The sequence below is a fragment of the Mesoplodon densirostris genome, chromosome 6, assembly GCF_025265405.1.
Source record: "Mesoplodon densirostris isolate mMesDen1 chromosome 6, mMesDen1 primary haplotype, whole genome shotgun sequence".
Lineage (NCBI taxonomy): Eukaryota > Metazoa > Chordata > Mammalia > Artiodactyla > Ziphiidae > Mesoplodon > Mesoplodon densirostris.
In genome coordinates, this window is record NC_082666.1 from 6,388,293 (window position 1) to 6,415,760 (window position 27,468).

Consider the following 27,468-nt stretch of genomic DNA (forward strand, 5'->3'; position numbering starts at 1 on the left):
AGATGGCATTTCCTGTCTCTTCTCTGATAGGAGAAAAGAGCTGTGATGACTTCACTCTGTGGCTCCAAAAGAAGTGCCTATTATCTTTTTCTAGAGAACAATTCCTCTTTATTTAGCACTTGGAGACACAGTTTTTAGATCCACACTTGCTATCTGCCCAGTTCGACCATTGTTTGTTAATAAACAACAAACACATCTGGCAAGCTGGTTGCTTTATTTAACTTTGTAACTGTTAAGGTAGCTTTTCCGATTAAAGGAGGGAAGATGGAGCTAGTTACAAAGGGCCGCTGCTATTTAGGTCATGGGATGCTCAGAACTGTCAAGAGGGCTTTTGTTCCATCCATTAGTTTCCTAAGGGATCAGGCAGCACAAGGTTTTTTGGTTTTTTTTTTTTTTTTGCAGTACGCGGGCCTCTCACTGCTGTGGCCTCTCCCGTTGCGGAGCACAGGCTCTGGACGCGCAGGCTCAGCAGCCATGGCTCACGGGCCCAACCGCTCCACGGCATGTGGGATCTTCCCGGACCGGGGCACGAACCCGCGTCCCCTGCATCGGCAGGCAGACTCTCAACCACTGCGCCACCAGGGAAGCCCACAAGGTTGTTTTTGTGTGTTGTAGGCAAATCCATTTTGGAGGAAAACATACTAGGCAAGAAAGACTGGAAGGAAAATCAGTGACACCTAGATTTTTTTTCCTACATGAAATGCAATCACAGGTGTAGTTCTCAGATAATTGTTTCAGTCCCACCGAATTGTGGTGTCATGGGGTGTGTTGTGACAGGAGTCCTTCCTGGCAAAAAGCTCACCAGTAACGTCAAGCAAGGTCCACACCGTGCTTGAAAAATAAATTCATATTTATTTTTGAACCTTGGAATGAAGAAGTGACAAGAGAGTTTACTATGTAGTAGATTTTCAATAAAAATCATCCCTCGTGCTTCCAAAAACATGACCTTTTCTGGAACACTATTGTCTTCAGAGAAGATTCCTTTGCTAGTAAAGCCCAGTCCACCTTTCCTGTGCCGTGTCCGTCACTTCTCCATGTTCTTTGTGTGCGTTTCCTCTCCATCAGGACGGCCCTGACTGTGAGGGAGCTTTCGTTTTGTGAAAACATTCATTTCAGAGTTGCTGTCGAGTTGGAGCGGAAGCCTAGAGCCCAGCTCTGAATTGGGTGCTGAGCTTTTCTTTTTCTTTTTGTGTCTGTCTTTGAATCTCGAAGTAAGATTTGGGGGAATGGAGGTATCTTTTCTGCAAACTGCAGAACACAGGGGACCTGCTTAGGAAATGGGGCTGGTCCTCTGGACTGTTTGGGACAATGACGAGGGACTCTCAGGGCCGAGGGTCACAGCTGAGCCTTGGTCTCCCTCCGGAGCCTCCTGCCCCCCTCCCTCCCCAGGCCCTCCCTCCCTCCTTCTTTAAAACGATATATGTGGCTTTCAGAAAACCTGTACTTCCTCCAAAGCTCCCTAACTCTGCTCTCAGCTTACCTTACTCCTCCCGAAGCCCAAGCCTTTCTTGCTTGTTTATTCCTACCTTTGACTCCATCTCTTTTCGGTCCTATCCCTGTGTCTATTATGAGACTTGAAAAATGAAGCCCCATGGGGCTCCTCTAGACCAAAAAATTGCTAGATGGATAAACCTTGCTGTCAAGAGGCTCTTAAAATGGTGAAACATGACCTCAGAAGAGAGACAAGAAAACATTCCCTTATAAAGGAGCACTGTTCTTAAAAAAAAAAAAAAAATCTGATTTTGTCTCCTCCTCCCTGGCCTCCCAGGAGTCAGCTACCTTTTGTGACTCGGCTAAGCCATAGGCACTGACGACTGAGAGAGAAGGCTCTGAGGCTGTACCGAGGGGACCTGTCCGTGCCTGTCCCCCTTTCACCACGCCTTCTCTACAGCACACCCTTCCCAGCCGTGCTTACCTCGGCGGCTAGAAAACAGACAGCACATTCAAGCCTAGTCATTGAGGGAAGGCCATTTATTAAAAGGAGCATTTACCACTTGTGGAAAGGTCTCAGGAAAAGCAGTAAGGGATGGACCGGTACCCCCAGGCTAATCATGGTGGGGAGCTGCCATGGCCCTGGGTCTCAAAGGGCAAGGCAGCCTTGAAGGAACTTCAGAGATCAGCTGCAGGGGTGCTGCCTGAACGGAGCTGTGGCCTTTGGTCAAAGGACCTGGCCAGCCCCTGGCATCCTAGCGAAGGAAAGCTGCAGATGGAAATTCACGCCCTCTGATATGCCAGAACCCTCTCCGTGGCAAATCTAACAACCAGAGGGCAAGGGCTTCTGTTCACGTAGTCCATGCAAGTCTGAACAACCTTGGAATCACTAGGACCCCTCCGTATCTCACAGCCCACGTCTGAGCTGATTCGCCAGCAAATCCTAGTCGTTTTCCTGAGCAAAGGACACCCAGAATCTGAGCCTCTGTCACCACCTGCACTGCTACCCCATGGTCCAAGTCTCCATCGTTTCCAGGGTTGGAAAGAGACTCCCACCTGGAACCTTCCTTTACGGCATCTACAGATCCCCCGCTCATTCATACAAAAAGCCTACGAGACCCTGCACAGGCTGCCCCTTTCTTCTCTGACCCCACCTCCTCATATTCTTGAGGCTCACTTTGGTCTGGCCCTCTGGTGCCCTTGATGGTCAACACCAAGCACATACCTGCCTCATGGCCTTTGCAGATGGCAGGGAGATGAATTTTAAGTTTTAAGAAAATCTAAGTAATGGAAACGTCTATCCACACAAAACTTATACAAATGTTTGCGGCTGCATTATTCATAATAGCCCCAAACTGGGAACAGCCAGATGCCCATTAGCTGGTGAATGGACCAACAAAATGTGGTATAGTCACCCAAAGAAATATCACACCGCAATAAAAAGGAATAAAGTACTGATACATGTGATCATGTGGATAAACCTTGAAAACATTAGGCTAAGTGAACATTATGAAATAATGAAGGCATGATGTCAGTCACAAAAGACATCATATTGTACGATTCCATTCATATGAAACTTCCAGAATAAGCAAATCTATACAGACAGGAAGTGGTGTGGTGGTTGCCTAGGGTGACAGCTAAGAGGTACGGCGTTTTTTTGGGGGATGATAAAAATGTTCTAAAATTGACGTGAGGGTTGCCTATTTTGTGACTATACTAAAATCCATTGAATTGAACAATGTCAATGGGTGAATCTTTTGGTATATGAATTACATCTCAAAGCAATTAAAAACAAAGATCAAAGTGATTGCCGTCTTAATAAAGCATTCCTGTCATTTTTACAACTGGTGTATGTAAGTCTTAGCATTCAGTATTATTATAGCTAAAGTTTGAAAGTGAACTCTTGACTATTACTGTTTTCATTTCCCGTTTATTTTTTAACTCTTAAATTTCTCTGGCATGCACATGCTAGATATTCAATATTTAAATATCATTGAAGTGGATGAATTTTTCTTTCTCAAGTGTTAATATGAGAAAGAGGGGGTACTAATTATGGGTTTGTTCCCCCCTCCAGCACTTTCATGACGGACGGAAGGCACAGCAGCACATAGAGACTTGCTGGAAGCAACTAGAATCAGTAAGTGAAAACCTAACCTCTCAAGAAATGTCTTTATAGATTTCCTCGTTTGAATTTAACTTAAGCTTGAATCAACCAGTAAGTACAAAACAAACAGAGACACTATTTATTGTCTTGAGAGATTTTTATAATTAGAATTTAACTGGTTTCGAGAAATCATTCCTGAAAGTAAAATGTTAAGCCCAAAAGAGTTCAAGCAGAGTCTTTTTCTAAAAATCATATGGAAAGAACAAAGATTAGACAGTTTGGATGTAAATAAATGTGGATTTTGAAATAACTTCCTGAAATGATGACACGGAACAAATCAGTTTGGAGAAGAAAGCTTTCGGGGGGTGGGGGCAGATGTCGATAAAATTACATCTTCTCATAAGAATGTCATAGTTTCATTAAAAATTACTTTCCCCCCCACCGTCTTCCTCTGCTTTTAGAGTAAAAGACGTTTTGAGCGGGATTGCAAAGAGGCTGACCGAGCCCAGCAGTACTTTGAGAAAATGGATGCTGACATAAATGTTACAAAGGCAGATGTTGAAAAGGTAAGGTGAAAGTGAGGGTCTTTCTTTCATTTCCCTTTTTAATGTTCATCACGTATCCTCCCAGACTGCTGGTCCCCAAGTTCTCCTTTCTGCTGCAACCACAAAAGGCCACTTAACTTGGGATCATTTTCATTTTGTGTCAATGGAGGGATGTTGGCGGTGGGGTGGCAGGGGGAGAATCTAAAATTTGGGGAATCTTCGGTGTTATGATCTGAGCAGTTTTGTTGATTTATTTAGTCATCAGACACGGAGACTTAGACCATGAACATACCTTAGGGGGTGATTTCCGCAGACTGTGGTTCTCTCTTAATGGCTTTTCAAAGAAAAAGTCACCCTCTTAAAAGCTGGAGCAGACTGTCCAGTGCCATCTGGAAGAGCTCGGCCGCTTACAGTGCTTCTGTTCAAAAGGTAAAGAGATTCACACAAGTGGCCTGTGTTCTAATGGATTCATTCAGGTTGATAACAGGTTGTACTTGAAGGCTTGCATTGGAAAGTCCTCCCAAAAGCTTTTCCCGAAATGGACTTGTATTGGCAATTAGGAATATTATTATAAAGCTTGTACTGTGTCTTCCTGTGGTTCCCTCTGTGTTTTTTCCCCTGGAAGTTAAAGTTTCTTTTTATAAAAGTCATCAATGTTAGTGTAAACAAAAGTAGGCTGTTAAATAACAGTATTCACTGGTGACTGCCCAGGGCTATTTTGGCATTCACAGACTAATGCTTTACGTGGGGAAAACCCCTGCTTTTGCGTAGATTTCTTTCACTTTTGCCAGATTATTTGGAGTTGAATTCGCTCAGAAAATAGTGTTATTTATTGCCCAATTCTGCCAAATTCCTTGCTTAAAGCCTAGATATATATTAGCATGCCTTCCTCTAAAATTATCTAATATATTAGAAAACACATTCTTTTTTTGTGGTACGCGGGCCTCTCACTGCTGTGGCCTCTCCCGTTGCGGAGCACAGGCTCCGGATGCGCAGGCTCAGCGGCCATGGCTCATGGGCCCAGCCGCTCCGCGGCACGTGGGATCTTCCTGGACTGGGGCACGAACCTGTGTCCCCTGCATCGGCAGGCGGACTCTCAACCACTGCGCCACCTGGGAAGCCCCACATTCTTAATGTCTATATTTGATCTTGAGTGGAGATACTTACTTTACCAAAAGATATATTAATTTGCTGGTAAAGTTACCATAAATTTGTTATAAGTTCTCATAAAATATTAATTCCCCGAAGTATTTAATATGTTATTCCATTAAAATAAATTGACCCAAAATTTATCAAAAAAACATTTGGGGTTAAAGGAGGTAAAATCAGTATATGTGTCCCAGAAACATGCCTGGCACAAAGGTATGCATTCTGTAGCAAATATTTTATACCCTAAATGTAAAATTGGAGTGATTTTTATTTATTGAAAGACTTTTTAAAAGGCATTACTATTATGACCTTTTCTTGGAAAAAAAGCTATCTATCCTTGCTCATTGTAGAAATACCTGAAAATACAACCAAATGAAGTGGGAGAAAAAAATTAAAACATCCAACTGTGGTTAATAAAATACCTTTCAGAGCCTCCACCATTCCTTCCTGGTCTCTAAACAAAGCTATTTTACTTTTTTTTTTTTTGGCCGCGCCGCGTGGCTTGCGAGATCTTAGTTCCCTGACCAGGGATCGAACCCGTGCCCCCTGAAGTGGAAGCACAGAGTCCTAACCACTAGACCGCCAGGGAATTCCCTCAGAGCCTTTTCTTTAAAAAAGATTATGTATACTACACATGTACAGTGTAAAGAATAGTAACAAAGGGAACAGCTGCTAATCCACAATCTATCTTAAGAAATAAAAATCTTATTGTTGCCTTTCAAGTCTCCCTTCCTAACTTCATCCTTCTCTTCACCCTAGAGGTAAACTTTATTCTTAATTTGGTGTTAATCATCTCCTCGCTTCTTCATAGCTTTACCGAAGGTGTCTGTATCTCCAAAGAGTTTATTTCATAATTTTGCGCCCTTTTCACCTTTATAGAAACAAAATCATACTTTCATTTCTTTTCTTGTGACTTGACTGTTTTTCATTTGATATTATGTTTTTTACTTAATTCATGCGGACTATAGAACACATAACTTTTATATATTAATTTTAGAGCCAGATGCTTGCTAAACTCTCTTTTTATTTCTATTTTGGGGTTTTCTGTAGAGACAGTCATAATACCAGCAAATAATGACAGTCTTATTTCTTCTGTTTCAATCTTTATGTCTTTTATTTATTTCTCTTGTCTTGCTCTGCTCGTTATGACCTCTATTATGCTGGCAGTAGCAGTTATTGTGGACTTCCTTATCTCGTTCTAGATTATAAAGAGAGTGCTTTAAATGTTTCCCCCATTAAGCATGGTTATAATATACCCTTTATTGGGCTAAGGGATTTCCCTTCTTTTTCTATTTTGCCAAGAAGTTTTTTTTTTTAAAGCTTGACTTAATATTGAACATCATCAAATACCTTTTCTGCTTCCTTTAATCCATTAACGGGTAGATTACATTATTAAATTTTCTTGTATTGAACCAAATTAGCGTTTCTGGGATGAATATAACTGGGTTATGATGTATTTTTTTTATACAGAGCTGAATTTATTTTGTTAACATTTTAAGATTTTGCATCTATAGTCATTGAAATTGATCTGTAATTTTTCTTTCTTGGCTGTTCTAGTTTGCTTTACTTCTTTTTAGCTTTGGAGTGTTGCTCTTTATTCTCTGGATAATATATGTGAGATGAAATTAACTGTTCCTTAAATATTTTGTAATACTTCATTGTGGGAGAGTTTCTAACTACTGATCCAATTCCTTTACTGTCTTTTTCTTTGGTTGATCCTGGTATGTTATATTTTTCTGGAAATATATCCATCTCATCCCAAGTTTTCAAATTTAGTGGCCAAAAGTTGCCCATAATATTATCCCACATTAATTTTTTGCTGCATATATTGTGTCCCCCTTATTCATTCCTAATATTATTTATTTATACTTTTTGGGGAGGGCCTTTTTTTTTAAATCAATTCTTATTTATTTATTTATTTGGCTTCATTTGGTCTTAAATGTGGCACCCGGGATCATCGTTGTGGCATGCGGGACCTTTTGATGCGGCGTGAGCTTCTCTCTAATTGTGGCACATGGGCTCCAGAGTGCACAGGCTCAGTAGTTGCGGTGTGCAGGATTAGTTGCCCCACGGCATGTGGGATCTTAGTTCCCCGACCAGGGATCAAACCCACGTCCCCTGAATTGGAAGGCAATTCTTAACCACTGAACCACCAGTGAAGTCCCGGGAAGGGTCTGTTTTGTTTTGTTTTGTTTTAATAATGTATATATTTTAAAATATTTATTTATTTATTTATTTATGGCTGTGTTGGATATTTGCTGCTGCGCGGTCCTTCTCTAGCTGCGGTGAGTGAGGGATACTCCTCTTTGCGGTGCGCTGGCTTCTCATTGCGGTGGCTTCTCTTTGTTGCAGAGCATGGGCTCTAGGCGCATGGGCTTCAGTAGTTGTGGCACATGGGCTCAGCAGCTGTGGCTCACGGGCTCCAGAGCACCGGCTCAGTAGCTGTGGCGCACGGGCCTAGTCGCTCCACGGCATGTGGGATCTTCCTGGAGCAGGGCTTGAACCCGTATCTCCTGCATTGGCAGGCGGATTCTTAACCACTGCGCCACCAGGGAAGTCTTAGACATTTTAACATATATGTTCGGCCTAACTATAAAGTAAATTGGGATCTTTACTAATGTCCACCCAGACAACTTTAACTAAAACCAGCTCCCTCTTAACATTGCAATGTATTTGTGAATATTTTTGGTTCAACTGCATTAATTTTTTTTTATACTTCTGTAAGTATACTTTCTATTTTCTTTGTTCACCATTCCTTTTTGTACCTGGGGTCTTATTCCTTCTTCCCAAAGGACATCTTTAGAAGTTCCCTTAGCAGAGATTTATTACAGTAAAATCTCAGTTTTTGTTTGATTAGGACTGTCTTTTTTTCACTTTCATTCTTGAAACATGATTTCTCCATGTGTACAGCCCTAGGGTGATTGTATTGCACCTGGAAGGTCTTATGCTGCCATCTTTTGACTCCCGTTTGTAGTTGAGAAGTCACAGTGTGTGAGAAGCCAGTATAATTGTTAATCCTTTGAAGATAATCTGTCTCTTCTTTTTAGTAACTATTAAGATCTATTTTCTTGTCTTTTTGTCTTTAAAATAGGGGTGACTTTCTTTATCTACCTTTTGATTCATTGGGCTTATTGCCTCCAGATTTGAATTTTCTGATGCTTGCCTATTCCTCATTCTGTTGTTTCCATTGGAACTCTGATTATGAGGCATTAGTTAAAATATCTACTCTATCCTCCATGCCTATTAAGCTATATTTGTATTTTTCATCTCTTTGTCTCTCTTTCTCTGCTGTGTTCCATGTAATTCCTTTAGATATAACTTTCATTTCAGTAATTCTCTCTTAAACTGTGTCTAATCTGTGGTTTCACATGTCCATTGAGTTTCTAATTTCAGTTGTTACATTTTCATTTCTAGAAGTTCTTTGTAGTTCTCTTTAAAATCTATATAGTCATTTGTTATTTTCTTGTTGCTTTGTCACACCCTTGTACCATATTTTACTTCTTTAAACATACTAAACACACTGACTTTATATTCTCTATTTGATTAATTTCAGTATCTGCAATTTATGTGGGCCTGTTTCTTCAGTTTGTTGTGTCTGCTGACTTGTTTCCTCCTATATTTTTGTCCTTTCTTCTATAATGCCATAAATGCGTTGCTGAAAACCTTTATGTTCTGCAGAAAAAAAAAAAAAAGAGCTGCTAAAAGTAATGAACAGGACTTAGGGGAAAATAGGCTTAGAAATAGATCACTCAATACTTACAGAACTTTGTAACCAGAGAACCAACAAAACAACAATCCTAGTAAAACAGCTAGCGTTTGAATTGAGTATCACAGCCCTTGTCCTTTAAGATGTAGGTCCTTCTGAGTACTAGGTCCTTAAGACATGTAGGTCCTTGGAAGCATTCACTTTCAGCAAAATGAAAAATCTGATTCTGGATAAATACTTCCTGTACTTATCTGTTGTTCTGTCACAGGTGGAAATATCTTTCCAGATTTTGCATACGTAGCTTTACCAGGTAGTTCAACAGAATGAGTACTGTAGCAGTTCTTGAAGCCACTGAAGCAGCCACTAGTTGCAATTCTGTAGATTTTTAGCCTTTTTCTTTCTTTTTTTTTTTTTTGGCAGTATGTGGGCCTCTCACTGTTGTGGCCTCTCCCGCTGCGGAGCACAGGCTCCGGACGCGCAGGCTCAGCAGCCATGGCTCACGGGCCTAGCCGCTCTGCGGCCTGTGGGATCCTCCCGGACTGGGGCACGAACCCGCGTCCCCTGCATTGGCAGGTGGACTCTCAACCACTGCGCCACCAGGGAAGCCCTCTTTCTTTTTTTTTTTAAATTGAAGTATAATTGACGTACCATATTATATTAGTTTCAGGCATACTTACCCTTTTTCTTAAAATCTGCATGACCTTGCTAAGGCTTACCTGTAATTGCTTCCAAACATTAATTTACTGTGAAAAATTGCATATAGACTGGCAAGCCTTCTATGTTATACCAACATCATTGCCTTATATTTCAGTCACATAAGAAAGTATGTCACAGCAGAAAAACATGTGAGATTCAAAACAGAGTGTGTGTGATTATAAATGTGCGTTTCTTGGAATTTCATCTCTGGCCTACATTTAAAGTGGGTTCTCCAGGGAGCTGGCATTACCTGGGGTCACTACCAGTCCAGGACTGCATCAATCTGAATTTCCAACTTGGGGTTGGGGATCCACACATGCTGTGTGAGTTCTAGTCCTTTGTGATTGAAAAATTTCCAGGATGACTTTTTAATTTTCCTCCCTCAGGTCAGATCCAAGGTAGTTAACTTAACAAACGTGCAATTGCTGGGTCCAGTTGCAGCTTTAGGACTTTTGGAAGGTGCTACCAAATTGAATTGCTCTCCTCAACTATTTTAATATTTCCAAGGATGTATTATTATTTCTTTTTCTTTTTTATTTTTAAATTTACTTATTTATTTATTTATGGCTGTGTTGGGTCTTCACTGCTGCACGCGGGCTTTCTCTAGTTGTGGTGAGTGGGGGCTACTCTTCATTGCGGTGTGCGGGCTTCTCATTGCAGTGACTCCTTGTTTGTGGAGCACGGGCTCTAGGCGAGCGGGCTTCAGTACTTGTGGCACGTGGGCTCAGTAGTTGTGGCTTGCGGGCTCTAGAGTGCAGGCTCAGTAGTTGTGGTACACGGGCTTAGTTGCTCCGCAGCATGTGGGATCTTCCCGGACCAGGGCTCGAACCCGTGTCTCCTGCATCGGCAGGCGGATTCTTAACCACTGCGCCACCAGGGAAGTCCTATTATTATTTCTTATACGTAGAGAGTCATTTTGTTTTTTTTATGGAAGTACTATTTACCTCCTCCCTAAGGATGTGATAAATTACTGGATTTTAGCATCACAAATGTTGAAGCTCATAGAGCAATGTCTAAACATTGGAATTCTTAAGTTATTTTGCTTATGAGTATCATTTGAAGCACTGTAATTTCCCCAAAACAAACTGTGATTTGATTGTTATATCAGTTTTTGCATTATCAGCAGTGAAGCCTCTTGTCAGTAACAAGCTGAAAGGACGCAGTGTTTCAGTTCTTATGGATACTTAATGTAATTTCCCATTTTGACTTCTAATAGCCTTCAGATCTAATATAAATCTTTTCCTCCAGTTTCTGCCCATGATTAAATTATCCAATTGTATTCAAGATCGCTCCCCCTCCTTTTTCCAGCAGTCAGCCCCACGACACTTGGAATGCCATGCCTGTGTTTACAAAGACATTGTAGCTGCTCCCACCATGAGTAGGATGGACTTTCCTAAACTACGCTTGTGTTTGATGACACAGCTCATGGGAACTATATGTGCATGAATCTTCTAAGCTGCGTAGGATCTGGGTAGGAGCCTGATTTTCTTCTTCTCCTTTTGGGAAGTTAAATGTTCCACAGAGGGATTGGCTCTGTGTTCAAATTGCCTAAATCTGCTCAAGTCCACGTTGTTGCTTTGTGTTCAGTGTGTGGCCAGATGTTTAGTCATTTGCTTACAAGAGGGTATTTGTTAGCCTTGAGGCACCCAGTTTAACTAAATGTAAATTTATACGTTGAAAGTAGACATAAGAAAAAAAAACTGACAGTTTTACCTCTGGGCCAGTGAACGTATTTGGATGTTGTGAGGATGCCATGTGCCTTAGAAGAATGATAGGGAAAGAAAATCAGTTCAATGGAATGGTTTTTATGCCACTGTCAGAAAGCTTTGGATTTGAAGGCTTGGAATGAGTTGTAGTGATTTGAAATTAGTGAAGCTGGCTATGTCAAAGAACCAGTAGAGGTTGGAATAGGTCATCTCATGGCTTGTGACCCATACGCTCAAGTTGAAGGTAAAACCAGACTTTTTTCCTCCTTTTTAAGGACATGGAAAAAGTAGTCCTTACTATCTGTCTTGTAATATTGAGCAGTCAAAGGACTGCAAGGGAACATGGAAAAATCAAACCATATTATGTCTTACTCAAATATAGGAGTCTCTTGTAAAAAACTTAAAGCACTGAGGATCAGGTGGAAGTATTCTCTGCTGTCCAGCCCTCTACCTCCCAGACCCTCCTCAGAGGTGGTCACTCTCGCCATTGGTATGTGTTCTTATAGACCTTTTAAAATAGGTTTTTATTGAGGTGTAATTTACATACCATAATGTGGCCACATGTCACGTGGACAGCTCAATGAGTTTTTACATATATATGAAATCGTGTGCCACCACCCCAGATAAGGGACATTTCTAGGACCCCAGCAGGCTCCCTGGAACCCTCCCCCCACCCCAAAGTTATTGTAATAATAATAATAACTGTTATTCTGACCTGACATATATTCATTTAGCCTGTTTCTGTACTTCATACAAATTATATAATATATATTCTTCTGTTTGACTTCTCTAACTCAATATGATGTCTATGAGATTCATATTTTTGTCATGCAGGGGTGGTTTGTGTTGCCATGTGGTGCCCATTGTGTGGATGTACCACAATTTATCCATTCTCAGGTTGATAGATGTTTGGACTGTTTCCATATTGAGACTAAATTAAGAATAAAGCTCCTAAAAAAAAAAGAATAAAAGCTCCTGTGAACATTTTTATACATGTCAGTTGGTGGCCATGGTCTCTCTGCCTTGGGCGTGTACCTGAGGTGCGGTGGAACCCTGAGTCACGGGTGCGTATTTGGCGCGGTGCACTGTCAGAGCTTTAACAAAGTGGCTGTACCAACCGACACACAGCGGCAGCTGCTCCTTGCCCTCATGGACGGTTGGTATTCTCAGTCCTTTTATTTTAGCCTTTTTGATGAGCATGGAGTGGACTCTGGTAGTGGTTTTAATTTGCATTTGCATTTCCTTGATGACAAATGATGTTGAGCATCTTTTTGTATGCCATTATCTGCCATTTGAGTAACCTCTTTTTTGAAGTGCCCAAATCTTTAGCTCATTTTATTAAAAAAAAATTTATTTAGGGGCTTCCCTGGTGGTGCAGTCGTTGAGAATCCGCCTGCCAATGCAGGGGACACGGGTTTGAGCCCTGGTCCAGGAAGATCCCACATGCCGTGGAGCAACTAAGCCTGTGCGCCACAACTACTGAGCCTGCACTCCAGAGCCCGTGAGCCACAACTACTGAAGCCCGCACGCCTAGATCCTGTGCTGCGCAAAAAGAGAAGCCCCCGCAATGAGAAGCCCACGCACCACATCGAATAGTAGCTCCCGCTCGTGGCAACTAGAAGAAAGCCCGTGTACAGCAACGCAGCCAAAAATAAATAAATAAAAATAAAATAATAAAACATTTAAAAAAAGAAGAAAAGAAAAAATAAAGTGCAGAAAAAATTTAACTGCATTCAAGGTCAACATTAAAATTTATTTATTTATTTATTTATTTGGCTGTGCCAGGTCTTATTGCGGTATGTGTGATTTTTAGTCACGGCATGGGGGATCTTTAGTTGTGGCATGTGGAATCTAGTTCCCTGACCAGGTATTGAACCCGGGCCCCTTGCATTGGAAATGTGGAGTCTTAACTGCTGGACCACCAGGAAAGTCCCTTTAGCTCATTTTAAAAATATATTTTCTTCTTTCTGGCATACAGGTGCTCTTTATACACTTCGTATATGAGTGTGTATGTATATGTGTGTGTGTGTGTGTGTGTGTGTGAGTGTGTACATATATACATATGTATGTATGTATATACTAATACAGTTATCTTTACTTACCCCCAATAAAGCCTTCTCTATGCCTTTAATCGATATGTGGGTCATCTTTTATTTTAAAATTTTCATCATTGCTATTAAAATATTGTTGTGTGATGGAAAAAGCCTAGACAACCAGAATATTATCATTTCCAAGTTACACACTTTTAAGGATCAGGCTTAGAAATACAGAGAGCCCAGCTCTCCGTGGCCCCATCTCTCAGAAGACCAGTGCCATCAGATTGGACATGGTGCCAAAGGACCATTTAAACTCTTGATGTATTCTCGATTTGGGGGGCCGGGGGTAGAGTATAGTGTGTAAAGAGGTGGGCAAGAGACTACTTTTTAGTGGAGTCAGTATTTCAAGTTTTATAGAGTTTGGAGATTACTTGTGAAGAATCAGAATGCTAAGTAGCCATTAATTTATTTTATTAAAATGTTTCTAGTAAATTTTTTCTTGCAGTTTGCTTCTGCTTGGTATAGCTTTTCATCCAACTAAATTCCAAATTTGTCTATTTCTGTTTAAACATGGGCTCCCAAATGAGTTACCGTATATATGTATTTTTTAATTTAAGGGAATTCTAATGGAATCATGATTTCATGGCCTTATTGTCATTTTTAAAAAGCATCTAACTTGTTGACGGAATTCCTGAGTTGTGAAGTGTTCCCATCCATTCATTCCCTCACCCATTATTTGTTGCCTATGTGCTGGTGAGGTGTGGTGGTGGCATAGATACCGTCGTGGAATCACACAGTCCTTGACTTTGAGGAATTTGCCTTTCGTTTTCTTCCTAATACTTAGTGACTGTTTGGTGAATTTTCCCATGTGCTCCCTACATACTTCTTGAATGCCATTTTGGTGACAAACACTTTAAAGTCGGGTTTTATCTGTCGCTGTGCTTTGGAATAATAACATGCTAGACAAATGTGGATGAGAGGCAGTGCCTAATCTCTGCTTTCTGATAATGCTGCAGCTGGCTAGTGCGGTGCTGGGATGAAAAAGGAAAAGGTTATCAAAATGAATGGAATGTGAACTAATATTTCCGAACAGAGAGAACAGTGTTTTCTAAATGCATGCATTAAACTGAGTTCATCCATGTCAGGCAATGAATAATTCCCTTTCTCTAATTCGCCCTTGCCTTGTGACTGTTGGCTCTTACATAATTTCTAAGTGCAAAATAGGATATTGTTTAACAGAAACTGCAGTTCCTGGTTACAAGTAGCTGCAGAAGTTGTTAGTGAGCTCAAGTTATGGTTTTTAAACTCTGGCATCAATTTCTCCTTTTCTTACAGGTCTAGTTTCATTTAACTTGAGTGATTCTTGGACTGCTAACGTCTTCATTTTCTGGGCAGTTGTTTGCCATCAAACAGTTAACTTGGATTCTTAATTCAAATTCATTGCAGTTCTGAGTGTTGACTAACCAGAAGAATTCTCTATACAATGTGAGAAGTTGCCCTATTTGGCCTAATCATGAGTTTTACTGTATAACTTGATTTAAGGAAATGTTTTAAAAGTTAAATTAACTTAAAATGCTGACCATGAACCCTTAGAACAGTGTATCCATTTCTTAGGGAGTTTGCATTCCATTTTTGTGTGATATTACAGCTTCCAAACATATTTGGCTTTGAACATTGTTAGCTTTTAAATTCTACATAGATGCCCCTATCATGAAGTAGAATAGGACATTCTGAGTCATTTATGAATTAAGGTAGAATTCTAAGAAGTATGTGATAAAACTTCACATTTCTAATGACAATAAAATATGCATACACTCTTTTTATGTGTCATATATTACATAATAGGATCTTTTAAAGAGAAAAATACAATTTTAGTAAGGAATCTATGTCCGTGTTAAGCAAGAATGAAGGAATTTACTTTGAATGATTATCAGTTTGATAATTATCTTGATAAAACAAATGAAATTTACTAATTTGGGAGGCTGTCCTCACTTGGAATCAGGGATGCCTGCTCTGTGAAGCACGGTCAGGACAAAGTTGGTTCTGTTCTAACTGAAGCCAGCTGAGTAGCAGAGTGTTAAATTTTTTTACCATTTGGGGAAACATTCTCTAGCAAGATGACTACTTTAGTTATTGTACGTATAAGGAATTGTACTATTAAATTTTTTTCTCTGCCCTTGCTGTAACCAGGAGGTTGACATCTTTATTAAACATGTTAATATCTTTGGGGCTTTCCCCAAATTTGCTTCATATCAAATGTCTGACTGGTTATCTGAAGGAATTGTTCACTGTAACAATTTAGAAAACAATTTTTTTTTCAAAAGAGGAAGTGGTTTGTATGAATGCAGGAAATACATTTCTCAACGGCAGCTTGATCTTTTAGTTTAAAATTGTTTTCATTTGCAACAAGAGAAAAATGTATAGAATAATGGATATCGTTGCTGCGACTATTCTTTAAAAGTGGATAGTGTTCAAATCAAAGATTCTAGAAAAGTCATCTTTGTTATCCTCTTGTTTATATCTGTGCTGTAAGCAGTCATATCTGTAGAGTTTATGTTTTGTTTCTTTTGCTTCTCAGTGTGCCTGTATTAAGTGAACATCCTGAATGGTTTCGGTTGTTTTGATGCTTAATGTTTGTCCTGAGTAATACGGGTATGTTTTCTTCTTTTTTGATGCTTCATATGGGAAATGGAATTTAATGGAAATTTTCCCCAATTATCAAATGTGGAATAAATGTATTTATATTTGGAAACAGGACTCAACTTTGAATATTAGTAGGATGCGGTTTGTTTTTTTTTAAGGCTGTGACACTCAATATTTAAAAAATGAATTTGTGATAGGAATGTTGAAACATAAAATTATTTACTATGGTTAGATGTTTCACATACAGGTATTCTTAACGTTGCATTCAGCTCCCAGTTTTAGTTCATTTGCTAGCAATTACTACAGCCTCTATGTTGTTGACCTTAATTTTTGCTTCTTTGCTTTGGAAATAAGTGGTTTTTACACAGCAAATGGAGTTTGGGTAAACAAACATTTAAAAAGTAACAGGGGGGCCTCCCTGGTGGTGCAGTGGTTGAGAGTCCGCCTGCTAATGCAGGGGACATGGGTTCGTGCCCCGGTCCGGGAGGATCCCACATGCCGCAGAGCGGCTGAGCCTGTGAGCCATGGCCGCTGAGCCTGAGCGTCCGGAGCCTGTGCTCCGCAACGGGAGAGGCCACAACAGTGAGAGGCCCGTGTGTACCGCAAAAAAAAAAAAAGTAACAGGAAAGTCAAAATGTCAAAATCTCGGGCCTCCCTGGTGGCGCAGTGGTTGAGAGTCCGCCTGCCGATGCAGGGGATACGGGTTCGTGCCCCGGTCTGGGAGGATCCCATATGCCGCGGAGCGGCTGGGCCCGTGAGCCATGGCCGCTGGGCCTGCGCATCCGGAGCTGGGCCTGCGCATCCGGAGCCTGTGCTCCGCAACGGGAGAGGCCACAACAGTGAGAGGCCCGCATACCGCAAAAAAAAAAAAAATGTCAAAATCTCAGAGCATCAGAAACGTTGGGGGGTGGGGTCCTCCCCAAAGTGAATGTATATAAAGACCAAATACTTTTAAAAGCCTCTTCAGTGAACTATTTCCAGTATGCATTATGTCACTTACATGAAAATGCTAACATGGGAATCTATCTTAACTTTGCTTTAGTACACCTAACAACAAGCCTCTAAGTGAATGTTCAAAATAGCACTAGAGTGAAGTAAGATGATAGGTCATTCCCATACCCTAGATCTGAAAATAAAAATGAACTGAATAAAACATGAATACAAATATTCATATTATACGAATATATGAACATGAATATAAAATAAAATAAATAAATGATATTTACTTATTTGAGTGTGTGTGTTTGTGTGTGTGTGTGGCTTCAATACTTGGCATTTCCTTTGTGCCCCTCATTGTTCTAAAGGCTTTTGTACGGCAACTCATTTAATAAAATATTTTAATTTTTACTGACAGTAAATGGTCTATCTTGGCCAGGAGCTGGTTCTTAATATTTTTTTTAATTAATTCATTTTATTTTTGGCTGCGGTGGGTCTTCGTTGCTGCACGCGGGCTTTCTCTAGTTGCAGCGAGTGGGGGCTACTCTTTGTTGCGGTGCGCAGGCTTCTCATTGCGGTGGCTTCTCTTGTTGCGGAGCACGGGCTCTAGGTGCGTGGGCTAGAATCGTGAGCCTCCTGTAGTGGAAGCCCAGAGTCTTAACCACTGGACCGCCAGGGAAGTCCCTGATTAAGTATATTTTAAACATCCTAGACATTCTATTAGAGTATTTATTGAACAAATAGTTCAGAGCATCCTAAGATTATAATGAATACCTTTCTCGAGGGCCTTGGTTAGCAGATAACAAAGAGATAGACAAGGAAAACTCGGGTCAATTGCAGAATCAGATAATGTGTATAATAACATGCTAAGCTGCGGGGTGAAGATATTCAGAGCAGCAGTAGTTAAAAAATGATTAATGAGGTACATCATATGTGAAATCACCTGGTCTTATGACCAGCAAATACTAGGAGCTTAAAAGTTGCTCATAGATTCTGCAGCTGAAAAAGCTCCATGTGGATTACAGGTTGTTGGGATAGGGCTGAAGGAAGAATCAGGACTTGAGTATGATGGATGGGTAGAAATTGAATGGATAGAGCAGAGAGGGAGCATCTGAGATGGAGAGAACTTCATCCCAGGCATTGCGGGAAGCATGCTGCTGATGTTGACAGAACGGGGAGTTGAGTAGGATCTCCCAGAGAGGTGACATGAGAACGGATTGTGAAGGATATTAAGAGTGAAATGGGAGAATGAATGTGATCCGCATGAAATAGTATTGAACCTATTTCTCAAAAAACTTATACTGGGAACGTGTTTTATTTTTTTTGAAGAGGGTTTCAGTCCTTGCCATAATTCTTTTATCCCTTTATAGATAAAAAAAGGTAAGGCTATACAGTGTTAAATTTCCATTAACCTGGGACTTCCCTGGTGGTCCAGTGGTAAAGAATCCGCTTTCCACTGCAGGGGATGCAGGTTCCACCCCTGGTCCGGGAACTAAGGTCCCACATGCCACGGGGCAACTAAGCCCACGCACCGCAACTACTGAGCTCGTGCACCTCAACTAGAGAGCCTGTGTGCCACAAACTGTGGAGCCCACGCGCTCTGGAGCCTGTGTGCCACAACTAGAGAAGAGAAAACCCGCACACCACAACTAGAGAAAAGCCTGCACTTCACAACGAGAGAAGCCTGCATGCCACAATGAAGAGCCTGCACACCTGAAAGAAGATCCCACGTGCCACAACTAAGACTTGACACAGCCATAAAAATAAAATTGAAAAAATTTTTAAAAATTGCCATTAACCAGGCTTCCCTGGTGGCGCAGTGGTTGAGAGCCCACCTGCTGATGCAGGGGACACGGGTTCGTGCCCCGGTCCGGGAAGATCCCACATGCTGCGGAGCGGCTGGGCCTGTGAGCCATGGCCGCTGAGTCTGCGCGTCCAGAGCCTGTGCTCCGCAACGGGAGTGGCCACAACAGTGAGAGGCCCGCGTACCGCAAAAAAAAAAAAAAAAAATTGCCATTAACCTAAAATGGCCATGCTGGATGTGGGAGAGCTAGACTGAAGCACATGTCTATGAATTCTTTGTGAATTCAGTGTCCTTGCCAGTGTACCGTATGATTTCACTCCTGGTTTATATTAAATGAGCTCTTTATTGTTAGCCACTGCTCTTGCCTACAGAACTAGGCTGGTGATAATGGGTTGGGATAAGGTGATAAATAGCAATTGATGTGAAGCCTCAGTATGTACTAGGGGCCCAGTAAGGAGAAGTGGGCTCAGGGACCATCTAAAGGGGGCAGCCATGTCTTCACCATCTATCCACACAGCCAGAGACATGAACTAAGGCAGGCCAAGTGTTGTTACTTCGTGCATATTCCTCCTTTCTGGGTTAAATTCCCTCCTTTCTTAATGATAGGTTGTTTTTATTTTTTTCCATAAGGGTTTGTGAGTAGCAAGTTCTTTATTTGGCTGAAATGTTTTTATTTTGTCCTCACTCTAATGGGATGGTTTAGTTAGGTATAGAATTCTAAGCTGACAATGATTTTCTCTAAACATTTTGAAAACCTCATTCCATTGTCTTTTATCATTGATTGTTCCTTTTGGGAAGTTGGCTAACTACTTAACTGTGTTCCTTTTGTGGATATTTGACTGTCCTCCCTAGCTCTTAAGACCTTATCATTGCCTTTGGTGTTCCGTGGCATCACTGTGATATTTCAAAGTACAGACTTTTTGTTTCTTATTTACTCTGCTTAGGGTTCATTGGGGATTTGTTCCTTTCATAAATGTAGGAAAACTCTCAGGTGTTAACTCTTCAAATATGCCTTTCTTTCATTCTCTTGAATTGTTGGTTCTGGGGCTCAGATATGTATGAAACTTCTCATTCTATTCCCCATGCTTCTTAACTTCTTTTTCCTTCATTTCATTTCTTTATCTCTATATATTACACTTTGTGTAACTTTCTCAGCTACTTCATGAGTTCTCTTCAATTATTCTATTGTTTAACTGATTTATTAAGTTTTTAAATTTCAATGAGTGCATTTTTTATTTCTGGAAGTTCCATTTGCTTCTTTCTCAGATATACTTCATCTTTATAATGTCTTTCATTTTCTTGTGGTTTCTGTTGCTTCTTTTATTTCTTTAATCCTTTTAAATGTTCTTGTTTTATATGTTCTTTAAATTTTTCTTTTAGCTCAGGTTTTTAAAAAATTAATTAATTAATTTGTTTGTTTGTTTGTTTATGGCAGTGTTGGGTCTTCATTGCCACGTGTGGGTTTTCTCTAGTTGTGGCGAGGGGGGCTACTCCTCATTGCGGTGCGCGTGCTTCTCATTGCAGTGGTTTCTCTTGTTGCAGAGCATGGGCTCTAGGCACGCGGGCTTCAGTAGTTGTGGCTCACGGGCTTAGTTGCTCTGCGGCATGTGGGATCTTCCTGGACCAGGGCTCGAACCCATGTTGCCTGCATTGGCAGGCAGATTCTTAACCACTGCACCACCAGGGAAGTCCCTAGCTCAAGTTTTTATGGTGATAGTTTTTCTCTCTACTGTGTCAGCTTTCACAGTGGTTTATTTCCTTGTGCGTTTATGATTGATAATATTATTATTTTTTATATGAGCATACCTTCAACAGGGATGGTTTTTTCCTCTGGGAATCCCTTAAAAGCAGGATTGTGGGTGTATCCCCACTCCCATTAGGGTTTTGTATTTATTTTGGCCAGACAACCTGAGGCCGATTTTTATGTTAATTTCTTGTGGTGGAGATTCTTACAATACCTTTATGGTATACACAGGCTTAAGGTTTTGTTTCTCAGAGGACACTCTTACCCCACATCATCCCATAGCCTGATACCTAATCAAACTTCTTTGTTGTCTTCTTTGACCACTAGAAGTTTTGCTAGGTGTTGCCCAGCTTAAAGAATGCAGAGGAAAGTAGTACTGTGGTCAAAATTCAGGAAGGGCCTGTAATCTTTTATCTTGACCTATTAAGAATATATTACTGAAAATAACATCTGTAAGATTTTTAAATTAAACATTAAATTAAACATTCCTGATTAAACATCTGTTGTGACTTGGGTACTAAGGATGAACAGCTGCTCACCAAACACCTCAGATTTCTCTTTTTTTTTTTTTAAACTGAAGTGTAGTTTTTTAAATAATGTTTCATGTGTACAGCAAAGTGATTCAGCCATAAACATATATATACTTTTTCAGATTCTTTTCCATTATAGGTTATTACAAGATATTGAATATAGTTCCCTGTGCTACCTAGTAGGTACTTGTTGTTTATTTTATATATAGTAGTGTGTATCTGTTAACCCCAAATTCCTAACTTATCCCCCTCCCCTCTCCCCTTTTGTAACCATAAGTTTGTTTTGTGAGTCTATTTCTGTTTTATAGATAAGTTCACATGTCTCATTTTTTTTTAGATTCCACATATAAGTGATATCATATGGTATTTTTCTCTGACTTACTTCATTTAATGTGATAATATCTAGGTCCATCCATGTTGCTGCAAACGGCATTATCTCATTATTTTTAATGGCTGAGTAATATTCCAGTGTGTGTGTGTGTGTGTGTGTATGTACATATATATACCTCAGATTTCATGGTATTTCATTTCTTTTCTGGGGTATATAACATGATTCATTTTTTCTACTCTTCTAAGGAATATATATGTTTTGTAGAACTGCATTTCAGAGTGCTTTCAGTATTTTTGCTCTTCTCAATAATGCCACAGCCGTAGAGAATGGTGATCATATAGGCATCAACTTTCCAGAATCCATATCTGGGGTGACGTTACTTATTAAGGGGAGAAAGGGAAGAGAAAGAGATCATCAGTCTCAACCTACTATAACTGAAAACTCCAGACCCTTGCCAATAATCATGTGTTAGAAGCCAGGGAGGAGGAGGGGGCAAGTCTTGGAGACCATGATTTATATTTTACCAAGATCTCTGAGCTCATACCAAGTTTGTTTTCACCAGCTTAACTTGGAGGTATGCCAGCATCAAGAGCAACCATATCAGCAGTGGCTTCTGTTTCAGCAGAAATTGTCACTCACCTTCTAATTCTACTTTTTAAATAAGGCAACTGGGGTATAGGGAAACAGAAGGCCTTTTCTTAAAACTGTTTAGCAAGTGAATGGCCCCTGAGGGATTGAGATGCTGGTCTCATTTGCTATCTTTCCATATTCTCTCCTATTTCAGCACTAAAGTAACCTACAATGCTGGGGCTAGAAGTTGTAAGCCTGTTTAAAAAAAAAAAAGAAGTCAGGAAATTGCTGGAATATTTCAAGCATATTTCTTTGGTTAACTTATTTTGAAGTTTTTCTGTGTTCTGTATTTTAGCTGCCCTTATAATTTATCAAAGACAGACTCATTGTTTTGGCAAGTCCCGGCCTGGAAGTCTCCAACACAAACTCACGGTGCTCTGTCTGAATAGGAATTTTTAGATGCATTTTAGTCTTGAACTTGAAAATATATTCTAGATGCAACAGTTTGCTGGGAAATTGAAACAATGCCATTTATCATACAACAACATTATTCCAGACAGAGAGCTTTTCCATCTCTTCCTTTGTTAATATCCCTCCTACTATATCTTTCAGAGTAGTGTGTGTGTGTGTGTGTGTGTGTGTGTACCTCAAAGGCAAGCCATACCTCTTCAATCTTTCACTGTTTCTGGAATTCTGCATTAGAATTTGCCTCTTTCACTAAGCTTTTTGGCAAAATTAACTTAATCACTCTTTTCAGAAGTGATCATTATTAATGTTTTATTTATTATTATTATTATTTTTTGCGGTACGCGGGCCTCTCACTGTTGTGGCCTCTCCCGTTGCGGAGCACAGGCTCTGGACGCGCAGGCTCAGCGGCCATGGCTCACGGGCCCAGCCGCTCCGCGGCATGTGGGATCTTCCCGGACCAGGGCACGAACCCGTGTCCCCTGCATCGGCAGGCGGACTCTCAACCACTGCGCCGCCAGGGAAGCCCTAATGTTTTATTTTTATAATAATGAGATTATACTGTAAATACTGTTTTAGAAACTTGAAAAAAATTAAATTATATATAGCTTTCACTTTCCCTTATTAAATACTCTTTCGCATTATTTTTCTTCCAGGCTACACAATAGTCCATCAAGGGTATGACATATAATTAATCAATCACATTACTGGACATTGTCTCAAATTATTAGCTATTATAAACAATTCTGTGTGGATATCTTTTGTGAACACTGAAAATTATTTCATTAGGATAAATTCCCAGAAGTAAAATTGCTGGGTCAAAGACTAGGGTGAAATCAGTTTTACTCCTAATCATTGACAAATCATAGAGAAATTCAGTTTACCAGTTAGAAGTTCAGGGATTCTCAATAGATTGCTGTTTTTCTGGTCTCAAAAATACCTAGAGGAGGACTTGGTGGCGCAGTGGTTAAGAATCCGCCTGCCAATGCAGGGACATGGGTTTGATCCCTGGTCCGGGAAGATCCCACATGCCGCGGAGCAACTTAACCCGTGCACCACAACTACTGAACCTGCGCACCTAGAGCCTGTGCTCCGCAACAGGAGAAGCCACCACAATGAGAAGCCTGTGCACAGCAAAGAAGAGTAGCCCCTGCTCACTGCAACTGGAGAAAGCCCGGGCGCAGCAATGAAGACCCAATGCAGCCATAAATAAATAAATTACATAAAATTTTTTTAAAAAGTACATCCTTTATTAAAAGAAAAAAAATCCTAGAGGGACTTCCCTGGTGGTCCAGTGGTTAAGATTTCATGCTTCTACTGCAGGGGGTGTGGGTTTGATCCCTGGTCGGGGAACTAAGATCCCACATGCTGTGTGGTGCTCCATGGCGGGTGGGGGGAGATGACACACCTAGAGAATAGGTCACAATATCCAGTGGCCCCTACCTCTCTTGTATGCTGTGAAAATGTGTGCATTTCTTCTCTTTAACCTGGCCACGTCCAAAAGGAAAGGTGCTCCAGTCGTTGGAGCTACATCTTTGCCAGCTGTTGATTGGGGATCATTGTAATGTGATGGTGTCATTTAATGATGTCCTTGCAGCTGTGTTCTTGGAACTTTCCGGTGAATTTCCCAAGGCTGCTCTACCTCCTCTCAGTGTTATCTCAGATCCCGCTCCACCAGGGAAGGACACTAGGTTGTCACTATTACCAATGTTTACCAGAGGGTGGAATGTGCAGGGACTTTTACTTTCTAAACCTTACCATTCTGTAAACTTGAATTATTTACAGCAAGCATATTTTTGTAATTGGGTGAAAAAAGAACTAAGATGGAGAGAGGCCAGATAACCCAGGTTATTAAATTCCTAAGTTTGATTTTATCCACAATATGAAGTCAGCAGCTCAGGTAGTTGCAGAGGGGTGAATCGAGAGCCAGGTGCCCTGCTGGATTCTTGCTGTGTCTCCAGCCCAGGCTCTGTGCCCTTTTGGCTGGATTTCGGGGCTGGTGGTCAGGCCATCTGCCCCCTAAGTGGAGCTGTTGCAGGTCACTGGCTATTGGATAATAAATATGGACATCCTAGCTGTGGTTCAGAACAGTAAATTCAGAAAAAAATCTCAATTTAGCCCTCCTTTCCCCTCTGGCCTAAAATACAATTGATCTCTTCTTATGATAATGATGAAATAAAATATTGAAAGTCCAGCTGCTCCAGAGAACATTTACTGCTGTTGGAACTACCAGTGATGAAACATTTTTCATTGTGCTCCCCAAATTTTTGGTAATCAAGTGGGGCCTTTCTAAGTTGTTACATTTACATACTTCTAACCAAGGAAAAATATGACTTTCCAAAACTAGGAATGCTGCTGCAATAAATAGTTTATCATTTAAGGAACAGCAGTGTATACAGTCCTAAGAAGTCTGAGGTCATGTTCAAAAATTAATACATCTCGGGCTTCCCTGGTGGCACAGTGGTTGAGAGTCCGCCTGCTGATGCAGGGGACGTGGGTTCGTGCCCCGGTCCGGGAAGATCCCACATGCCGCGGAGCGGCTGGGCCCGTGAGCCATGGCCACTGAGCCTGCGCGTCCGGAGCCTGTGCTCCGCAACGGGAGAGGCCACAACAGTGAGAGGCCCGCGTACCGCAAAAAAAAAAAAATAATAATACATCTCATTATGTATTTAACAATAAATATATAAATAGAACCAGTCCATATTTGCTCATTTTGTTAAAAAGTCAAAAGCTATAAGCAGCCCTGATAAAAGATGTGAGGGTATAACCTAGTAAGTATAACCCCATTCCTTAGTATAGCTCATTTTCTCTGTTTATGACAATTGAGACTCGGCCAGCAGTGTTCTTTTCTTCTTATTATTTGAAATATTAAGGAAAAGGTAATAGTAATTGAACAGGAAATAGCTACACATTTTGGCCATGCTAATCATCTAAATTTAACTAACTAAATGGATTTTAGTATTCTTGTCTTTAAACCTGTGAGGATTTAGAAGCATTGGGCTGCAGCTCAGTTTCTAAAATATTGTTTTCTTTATTTAGAAACTGTAACTCTGACCTTTCAGGCAGCACAGCTTTATTTCCAGAGGATGTTGAGTTAGAGGTGTTAAGAATTACTAAGCAGTGAAGTAGCACTTAAACAATACATACTTAGGCCTATTTGGATTTATTTGGGGAGATTCCCAAGGATTTGTCAAAGAAATTCTAAAATTTAAATTCAGCCTTTCTGATTGACAGTGCAACGTGTAGTTCTTATTTAATGATGTCTGTGAATTACAGCCTCAGGCAGTTGTGGTCATTCTGGACTTTTTTAGAATGTTATCTCTAAGTTCTGTAACTCTGAGTCATTAAAAAATAAAAATCCTCTGACCGTCTCTCTGCCCTACAGTAATATTGCTATAAGATGCAGTATCTTTTATTCTTAGAATGAGAACATGAATGAAAAGAAATAGCTAATGGTCTGGCTGAGAATAGAAATACTATACCTCTTTAAGATAATAGTTGCTATTTTCAGATGGACTTAAAAAGGAAGGAGTTGTGATGCTTCTAATCTTCATGTAGCCTTAGTCATTAGGAGATACACTCTCGAAAATATCTAGTTACTTAGCGGTTACTCCAAGTAAGTTTTTGAAAATACTTTTAAAGATATTTTTAAAAACATATTTGTAGTAATGAGTAACTGACTCAGCACTAGTTTTAGAGAGAGACTGTTGAAGTTCCATCGCAAAATAAACACAGCAGTTTACGAAACAAAAATAGATTTCCATAGTAAATCTTGGTCAGAACGATGGCACATTCCTGGGCCTGGGATTCAACCGTGGGTATTAATCCAAAGCAGCTGGATGCTGGGATTGAGAGTAAGACAGTCCTGTCTTCCTGCCGTGGCCTTGCAGAATCTGATGTGTGACAATATTTTGCTGCTTTTAAATGTTGCTTTATCCTTTTAGTGAGTCAGAGAGAATCTGCAGAAGTACAGAGGCTTTTGCAACCTCAGGTCCAAACTTTTCCTTTCAAGAAAACTCCCAGAGAGATCATGCTTCCTTTACAAAAGGTAGACCCATTCGCTCTGGGGTCTGTTTGTTTGCTTCTACTCGGCTCACTTTCCAGGCTGGATTTTATCCATGTTCTTCCTTATCTCAGTTTCTTCCATAGTTTACATCTACTGGTCACCTAGTTACACTTCAGGAATGCATTGTGCAGGGCACTGTGAAACTATTATGAATTAATATTAATTAATTATTAATAGTTTAATCAATAATTTAATTGTTACGAATTAATATTAATAGTTTAATTAATATTAAACCATTATGAATTAATATTAATAAAAGCAATTATATAGCCAAAGCAAAAACACGATTAGAGATTCTGGGGAGTTCAGGGGTTAGAGGATGGCGACCACTTCCAATCAGATGGTGCTGGGGTCCCTCTGGCAGGTTCACCTCCAGTTCTCATGAGTAAAATATTCCATGGTCGTTATGATGGCTTGATTGTCAAGAAACATTCATCTGCTTATGTGGGCTGTGTGTGTGTGTGTGTGTGTGTGTATACACACATAAGTGCATACTTAATGATGACATTCTGATCTCTGTTTCAGAACTAAGCTATTTTAAGTTTTCACCAAATTAGAATCATTTCTGCGAAATAAATAAATAAGGAGACTGTCCATCTTGCTACTCTCCTTACAAAAGAGATGACGGAACCTCCCTCCCCTGGGATTTTTCTGAGACTTTTTTTCTGAGGAAGTTTTGTAAATGAGAGAGAGAATGTTTTAGAAATGGGAGTCTACCTGGGAATTTCCTTGTGTGTTTTTTTTTCCCCCATAGTCATAATAGAGTGAGAAATGATAAAATTCTAGGTAATTGAAAGAGTTAAAAGGATTTTTGAGTTGGTTGCATCAGGGGAACAGATGGAGTGCACGTAGGTGGGGAGGCTACTATTTAAATGGAGGAGGGTTACTGTGTATTGGAAAGGCATGGATTTTGCAGGGTAGCTGGGGACTCAACATGCTGGGGACTAGCTTAATGTATTTGCTAGCGAACACAGTAAAGCGGAAGCCAGAGCGTATGGTCAGGAAG

At 40.4% G+C, this 27,468-nt stretch overlaps 1 protein-coding gene across 7 annotated transcripts in view; it reads left to right on the top strand.

Moving 5' to 3' along the window:
- FNBP1 (formin binding protein 1) overlaps window positions 1-27,468 on the top strand; it is a 135,896-nt gene that overhangs the window by 70,439 nt on the left and 37,989 nt on the right. For all 7 annotated transcript variants that reach the window (XM_060101645.1, XM_060101643.1, XM_060101644.1 and 4 more), the window contains exons 5-6: window positions 3,506-3,568; window positions 3,997-4,101. In XM_060101645.1, coding sequence (XP_059957628.1) covers window positions 3,506-3,568; window positions 3,997-4,101 — 168 coding nt within the window. The remainder of the gene's footprint in view (window positions 1-3,505; window positions 3,569-3,996; window positions 4,102-27,468) is intronic.